The sequence below is a fragment of the Watersipora subatra genome, chromosome 10 (genome assembly GCF_963576615.1).
Source record: "Watersipora subatra chromosome 10, tzWatSuba1.1, whole genome shotgun sequence".
In the NCBI taxonomy this organism is placed as follows: Eukaryota; Metazoa; Bryozoa; class Gymnolaemata; order Cheilostomatida; family Watersiporidae; genus Watersipora; species Watersipora subatra.
This window is the reverse complement of record NC_088717.1, coordinates 14,974,585-14,983,402: the sequence shown is the minus strand read 5'-3', so window position 1 is coordinate 14,983,402 and position 8,818 is coordinate 14,974,585. Positions and strand designations below refer to the sequence as shown.

General features: G+C 33.3%; 1 protein-coding gene across 1 annotated transcript; it reads right to left on the bottom strand.

Moving 5' to 3' along the window:
• Positions 1-1,588: 1,588 nt before the first annotated feature.
• Positions 1,589-8,575, bottom strand: LOC137405648 (uncharacterized). Its single transcript, XM_068091975.1, has 5 exons — positions 8,416-8,575; positions 5,419-5,568; positions 4,976-5,057; positions 3,515-3,699; positions 1,589-1,906 (listed from the first exon to the last, which is right to left on the bottom strand). The coding sequence occupies exons 1-5, from the start codon at positions 8,416-8,418 to the stop codon at positions 1,817-1,819; spliced, it is 510 nt and encodes a 169-aa protein (XP_067948076.1). The 5' UTR covers positions 8,419-8,575; the 3' UTR covers positions 1,589-1,816.
• Positions 8,576-8,818: the final 243 nt, after the last annotated feature.

Sequence of the window (8,818 nt, the reverse complement as noted above, 5' to 3'; positions counted from 1 at the left end):
ACAACTCCCGAAAAAATATCCATTAACAGCCGTGACCAAACCTTTGTACCGAAATCTCTTCAACAAATTTAACCATTTTTGTGTAGAGTCGTTTAAGTATAATAATGATACAAAACACATATAAACCTATTTAAATATGTTACCAAATCTTTGAAAGGTTACCGCTATATCTTAAATTTAACCCAGTCTGATCAGATAATACACAAATAGACAGATTAACTCGCCCTAAAATTGAAATAAAAACTTGCCAAGCCTATTTTAATCAAAATTAAGACCGGCCAACAAAACGCCGATAAGGCGGTGCGACAAAGAGTAGAACTATTAAGTCGTGCGCATTTCACGAAAAAAGCGTGCACATTTCACCAGTCTATCACATTGTCTAATTGCTGAAGGTTTCTGTAATTAACGTTGAAATACTGAAGTAATCGTTTTTTGCCGATTTTACTGGACTCTAACATTTTGGACACTTATAATGTATACTTTGGTATTCCAATTGATGTCCAAAGCAGTGAAAGTAAAGGAAATGGCGATGATATTTTTCTAACGATTCTTTTTCTATTTTAATAATTTATAACAATACAATATATAATTAACATAGAAGTACTGAAAAGTAATTGTTTCTTTTTGCCGGTTCTACCAGACTCTGACATTTTGGATACTTATAATGAGTACTGTGGTATTCTAACTGATGTCCAAAGCAGTGAAAGTAAAGGAAATGACGATGATATTTTTCTGACGATTCTTATAAGATTATTACAATATTTAATTGTAAGAATAATTATTCGATTTTATAAGGTTTAGTTATAAGAATAATCATTCAAATTTACAAGATCGAAGTGTATAGTGACCGATGGTGTGCAATATGTTACTGTTATTTCTTTTCTAAAGTATTTGTTGATGGTACTATGGCTGTGCCCAATTTTGCGGTACTGCCAAGCCATTTTTAATGTCTGCAAAATAAAGTAATAGGCCTACATTTTCTTATAAATACACATCTATTTCTATGACAGCCAGATAAAATCTGTTCAGATTTTTAAATTCAGCATAATTTTTTAGATATAAATACAGAAATCTAGATAAATATCACAACCTCTTGATATTGGTTGCTATGACCTGGTATGCTATGGTTGCCCCCAGCTATATATATATATATATATAGGGTATATATGTATATATATATAGATGTGTATGTATATATGTATATTTATATATATATATGTATATTACACAGCAGCTTGCCATTTTACTTCTAATATTGCATTTCTCCTATTGCAGGGAGAGATATAAACATTTCATCTTTTCCTTTCATTATTGCTGTTTTTTATACATAATAACACCCAGTACATTACAGCTACCATTGCAGTTATCCTATTGCACTGCACTGCCATTTGACTGCTAATAATACATCTCTCAACCAGCAGTGCCATTTCTTTTTCCATTATCACTTTGGTCATGGGCTGCATGACAGGGGAATTTCTAGTTTAGCATGCTAAAAAATGCGAGTTCAAACCCTGCATGATGCAATCCTTCTTTCCCCAACATCTGACTATGGCTTCAAATATGGCTATTATAAAGAAAATTAGGGTGATTATAAGCGAAACAATTTTATTTACAGTTTTTTAGAGCACAACAGGACTGAGTTTAAATAAATACAAAACTTTGCTATAAACAGTAAGATTAAGACGAATCTAAAGAGAGACACATCCTGTTTCCAGCACCTGAGAGTTCATGTCAAATTGATGTCGGAAAGAGAGAGAGATGTTGGAATGACATCGAGACGAAATGCTGGTTGGAATCTTGCTGACATTCAAGGTCACTAGTATAGACTTGTCTTCTTCATTATTTTGAGAAACTCGGCTTCATTGATCTCTCCATCGCCGTCTCTATCCGCCTCATCAATCATTTCCTTTAAAAAGATTACTCAGAGCTCAATATGCATGTTGAACATAGATATTGTTATAGCATGGAACATGGACATGTATGAAGGTGGTTACTTTTGTCTGAAATAAAGAAAATGTGTAACAAGCCAATTGTTTTCAGACAAAGTTACAACCTCATAGCATACCGTAAAATCTCTATTTCAATGCCATGACACTCCTATGTTTCAACCTTCCCCTATAGTAGGTATCAAATAGAGGAGGTGATCAATTAGAGGTTTTACAGTATATTCTACTTTAACACTTTGCGACTCTCGGCTTATATATACACCATTCTGTAGTGGCCTTGACCATACCAGAGGCATACCTATACACCTTGACTTTTGAAAAGACTCGAGAGATCAAAGTTTGCTGCATATCGTGCAAATTTTGTTTCACATTTTTGTGAAAAAATTGTTTTTTCGATTGTAATGCTTTTTAATAATGAAATATAAAGCTTTGCATTCTATTTTTTTGCATATTTGGTATCAAAATTCTGTCTGGTTCCTAAGAACTAGCCTCTTAAACACCCACCTGCTGGCTATGTTTAAACATGAAAAAAACCGAACATTGCCGGGCAACTGCTGGTAAAAAATAAACCACTGAAGTCTATTTTTCTGCATTTCCGTAATGCAAAAGGATGTAAACAAACAAACGCATGGCAAAAGTCAGCCATAAAAAGAAGGTATAATACAGTTTCATATTATTTGAACAACACGGACAAACAATATGAAAGAGAACTGCCTCCATATTCACTGATTTACGAAACTGTATCGTTTTGAGAACCTTAAAACATTGTATGTTACAAATTACTTACTATGTTAAGACGAGGATTTGCTTAAACTTTATATCATATGTCTAAATAATTGTAAGCATACAGGATAGCGAGTCGAGGTTCATCTGTAGCTTAGTGGAAAAAGATTGTTATCTGAGCATTAGTAACAAATATATGACTGAATGTTGATATGCCTCCGGGACTACAAGCTTATAGAAGACTATAACTTTAGCTGTTGCGTAAAAAAGTTAATAGCGAGTTGGTCAACACATACAAAGGATTAAAAGTGTTATCTACTAGCTAAGAAAATGCATGTAGAGGTTTACAGGCTAATAGAATTCACGGAATGGCTAGTAACAGCTACAGATAGCCTTCTCTGCGAATAGCACACCTGTGCAGATTGCTTGCATGCCCACATAAAATACTCCAAGTTTTATGTTAAAAAAAGAACTAAATATAGGCTCTGAAAGATACTCAAAATTTAAAATGAAAGGCTACCATTTTAGAGAACTAACGAGACATTAAGCCCACCCCCTGCCAGAAGAGACGTGATAAAGCTACGTATAAGTTGTCTCCTAACCCTCTTAATAATATTTAACATATAAATAAAAGCACATCACGTAGAATAATATAGAATATTTTTCTCTTGAACCTGAGGATGTTATATAAAGAAAAAGGCTGAATGAACACCAAACAAATTATGATAAACATGAAAAAACCATGAAATAGGTAGATTATAGACATGGCTTCAATTTTAATAGGTGACCTTGAGTTACCCATCCGGTACTCCTTGGACAACTAGTTACAAAGTTTCCAAGCTTACTTGCAGTTCCTCATCTGTGAGATTCTCTCCCAGTTCTTTTGCAACCCGCTTGAGATTCTTAAATGAAATCTTTCCAGTGGTATCATCGTCAAACAACCGAAATGCTTTTAGTATCTCCTCTTTTGAATCTTTTTCGCTCATCTTCTGTGTCATTAACGTGAGGAAATCATTGAAGTCTATTGTACCTGCAAGCAACGACATTGGTCTCTTCCACTAGTAACATACGGTAATCCTCACAACTCCAAGATTCACCTATCGTGGCTTCGGTATTTGGTGAGATAAAAGTATTCAACAAAAAATTAATGAAAATTGATAAAAAAATGAAAAATATAAAATACATAAACCACTCTCATACTCTGACCCAGAGAGATCCATCTGAGCTTTTATTGTACAGCCATAGCAGTTCGCTGCTTTCCTGTTACATTTTGAGAAATGTAAAACTGCAAAGTGTTTGTAAATGCTCTTGACCGCCAAAATTGTTTCATAAACTTAAAGCACATCAATTACATAAGTACTGCTTCAGCTTATTCAAATTCAGAAAAAGAAAGATTCAGCTTAAGAAAAAGAGGAAAACGCTTACGATTAATGCAAAAGTAACTTTATTATATTTGAGTTTTTTAATTTTTATTTCGCGGATTTTCACTTATCACCAAGGCTGCCGGTACTGATTAACACTTGTTACAGACGCTGCCAGTACTGATTAATCATGAAAACTGAGAGATTTCTGTACGTACTTCAAAACGCGATACTTAGTGTAGTAAAAATGCTACCTGAAAATAAAAAATATAGGATTTGCTTTGTTTTTTAAGTCATCAAATGTTCTATCAAATAACCTATTTTAATAAGACTACACTATAATTCACTTTACAGTTCAAATACTCAATAATAAATATTGTAGATAATTACATACAGTAATAAGTAAACACTAGTGAAAGTACTAGTAAAAAACTATGTTATGTGCAAAAAAGACTAAATAAACACAACAATAATATATCAATTAGGTAATAAGTAATAAAAAAAAAAGTTGTTACGACTTATGGACACGCAGACTTAGCAAAGCTTAGGTAGATACAGTGATAAGGTGACACAGAATAACTTAGGTAGAGGTAAGAACACAGTTAGGGTGACACATCGTAACTAACACTAACTTTGTGAAGGTTAAACTCAGCTTATGTATATTTCATTATGTCGACATTATGTATTTGTCACGCTTTATTTTTAATTTCAAGCTTAACATCTTCACTTTTACCTTTTGATGGGTTTTGAGAAACCTTTAATGCTGTATGATAGAAAGTGCTTTGGGTGTAAAGTCAGATTCAGATTAGGTTCAGAGATTAGGTTTGACTACATCAGAGTCAGATGTGCGCTACCAGACTTTATTGAACGCTCAGAGTCCGACAACTAAAGTAACGACTAATCGATCTCATCAGCTACCAATATAGCCTTAGGACTAGGATTTACCTGATCCTTCCTTGTCAATGTCCGCAATCATCTTTTTGATTTCCTCTTTCTTTGGTTCAAAGCCCAGAGCTCGCATTGCTACCTAAAGTGAGGCACAAAAACTATTAAACTCTACAGCAATGTGTCTAATAAAACAAGGCATCGGCAGTCACCAAGATTTTCAATATTTTTGGAAAATATTTTTTGCTAAAGGAATGTGATGAGCTAAATATGTTTTACAGAAACAATTAACTATCTGACATTGAAATGAAACAATACCTTGTCATTTTATTACCCACATTTGCATAAAAACGAGCCAAGCATCTTATTTTAGAAGTTGTCACCTTATGTTGTCTGACATCTGATATACTAAGGGTAGGCCAACTTCTAGTATGAGAAATAAAATATGTAGGTGAATGTAAATGTCTGGTGGATAAGGAATTGTCTCCCCTAATAAAACTCACCTTGAGCTCTTTGGCATCTATGGTCCCTGATCCATCAACATCGAATAAATCAAAAGCTTCTCGGATTTCTTGTTTTTGTTCTTCCGTCAATTCAGGCTTTGGTCCTGCTTTCTTTTTAGCACCTCCACCAACATTTGGTTTTCTGTATGACTAAAATCAACATCAAACTCACCATTCGGTAAAATGCCTAGTGATTGCTTACACATTTAATTGCTGCTTTCAGTAAAAGTTACAGTGTAATAACGTATCACCTGTTGAGTCTGAACATTTCTTTGTAAGAGCATATTAGTAAATATGTTATGGTACCAAATTTGTACAGGTAACATAGCAGCAAATAGGTCAAACCGGACCATCAGATTTTGCCTTTAATTGGGAGATGATTTAGTTGTTACAGATCTTACTGTTGATGAGTAAAAGCTGTTTTTTCAAGCTAAAAATGTCTTTCAACATTTGTTTGCACACATAAGCTACTGTGCATCCTATGATATTACATCACATTGAACACCTTCATTGCACAGTAGACGCTCCTATAACGTATACCTCTTATACGTATATATATTTTTTATACAGTAGACACTCCTACATGTGCCTCCTATAACGTAAATTCCAGATAGCGTAAAGAGTTTATGTTAAGTTTTTGCTTCGTCCTACGTAAAAAATTCCATACAACGTAAAGTGTCAAGTCAGGCGAGTTCTCTAATTTCTCAAAAGTTCTCAAGGGGAAAATGATGTGCATATAGTGTTATATTTATTATATATACAGCTTCTATGACATTCTAGCTTGTCGTAATAGATCGCCAGATGTGTCAAAAAACAGAGAATAAGTAAATGCGCAATTGTTCATAAATACTTGAAAGCGATCGATTGGTGCAGGTGTTACTGTGTCGGTCCACCAATCTGAATGTCACTAGTTGGAGTATCCTCGAAAGTTATTCTTTATTCTAACCTTGACCTTTGAATACAGATAGACGACGAACCATTAGTGCCGCTTTTTATAGTAAAAATATTTTGTTGTTTTGCTCTATTGTAGACGTATGAAATATTTGTTACTAGTTTTACTTTGCAAAATACAAAGTTTGTAGACTCGGCTGGTAAGAAAAAATAAGCACATCGTTGTAAATGAACATCGAAGATGTGCGCTCCCTATCAATTTATTGTAAAAATTACCGCAATTATGGTCTATAAAACCAGTAAAATTGAGCAGAAAAAAGAGAACAGTTGTCGATGCAAACCAATAATACTTCAGTTACGATACAGCGCAAAAATTAAAAAGTTATGTCAAGCTTTTCCTATTTGTACGGCCAAAGGGATGAGTTTAGAAAGATCTCAAAATGGATCGGGCAATTTACATATATTTCACTGTTCTTATAACGTAAAATCCTTATAACGTAAACGTTACTGGAATGGATTAATTACGTTGTAGGAGCCCCTGCTGTACTCATCTATGGCTAAGACTCACTTGCATTAGCTGATCACACTACAGTGAGTCGCATACTATTCTATACATCCTATATCATTCGCACTTAAAAAAGACTACTTGTTACTTTAGCAACAAGAAAGCATTACATTAACGATATTCACAAAGGCATAATATATCTGAATAACATTTTCTTGCAATACTAATACTTCTAATACTAATAATACCATAATATTATTCGTATAAATATTCTCCTAGCGTACTGTTTACCACGTTCATTCATAGATTATATGAGCCAAAGTATGAATTGGTATTTAGAATTTTGATACTTTGAACAATTTGCAATCACAAATATACTTCTGCAAGTGATCATATTATATTTTACATCTGTACGCTTTTTGGCATAAATCGTGAATGTTATATATAATTAGAAATTGGAAACCAGCCGGCTTTTACAAAACCAATAAAAACACAAATTAAATCCAAATGAAGCTATAAAACAAATAAGGGTAGTTGACGCAATTGAGGTGAGTTTTACCTCCAAAACTGTTTTACTATTACCTCTAACAGAAATAAAGTGCTAGTATTGCAAGCTTGCAGCTGGTAAGCATTATAAATGAAAACAACCAACTTTGATATAAGTAATATCACTATAGTAAGCTAGGACTATAAACTATGTTAATAAGGTTGTTTCATCTAAATGAAAACACATAAATTATGTCATTGTCATGTCACGAATCACACGCTAGGCTAGATCAAAACCAGTTTTTACTGTTTTTTTAGCGAAGAGCTTTTGAACGAAGCTCATATTTTTTGCAGGAAGTTAATAGCTATTGAACAAAGCTGGCTCAACTAAAATTTTGCATACTAATGTTCCTTTCCCTAAGGTTAGGTTAATTCTTACACAAAATTTCAATCTTTGTTTGTAACATGACTAATTTTGAAACGTGTAAGTACTAGTTGACTTAATGATATATAATAACAATGTTAATATTGTAAATTTAAACAACACCCTTTGCTGAATAAATTCGAAGGTTTGGGAAATCGTAATTGAGGCAGTCACAACACACAAATTTAGGCATACATTGCGACTGCTGCTAACCGCTAAGTAAGCCTCACGATGCACACCCTAGGCGAATTTAGCATTCCGATATTAGCTCAAATTACTTTACTAACTTCAGCCAGAAACGATCTATAAGCCAAAATAAAATAAAGCTCCAGACAAACTAAATACTCACTCAAACATTTTTGAAACTTAAATCACGAGGAGCTTAGAAAAATAGCTAATAGAATTAGTCTAGTAAAACCATAGATATAGTAAACCCAATGAAATATGGTAAAACAAAGAAATAGTAGGGTTTGTTATATCTATGAGTAAAACACTTTAAATGAAAAAAAGTCTTAATATAATTGATAAAAATGATTAAACTATAATTTAGCTATATATTTCGATGCCTTTCTGCATATATACTGCCCCTATGTGCATTTAAAGTTGACAAAATATGTGAATGTTAAAATATATCTGCTTTTAGCATGAGTCAACATTTATTAATTGAAATTTACTTTTATTATTAACTTACCATGTTGTAATAAAATTACTACAAAAAATTAGAAGAGAATAATTTTCAAAATTTGATTCTGTTAAGCTTTACTAAAACTGATTTGACCGGGCTTGTCTGCAAGTTAGCAATTATGTTGTTAGACACGATATAGTACTTTTGTTGATCCTCGTAACTGTTGCAGCCCCGCAGCAAAACCACGCCGCTTGAAACCAATCAACAATCACTTTTATATTAGAATCGATTGGCTTACGTGAGCTTATGATTGGCTTACGTGAGTTTATTACGATGCTACTGATTGCGTTAATCGCAAACATGTTGTAGCCGATAAAGTTTTGACATTTATAGTTGTGCACCGAGTGATTGTATAATATTTTATTCCCGCGAGTTTTTGCATGTCATACTGTCAGACCGTTTGCATGGG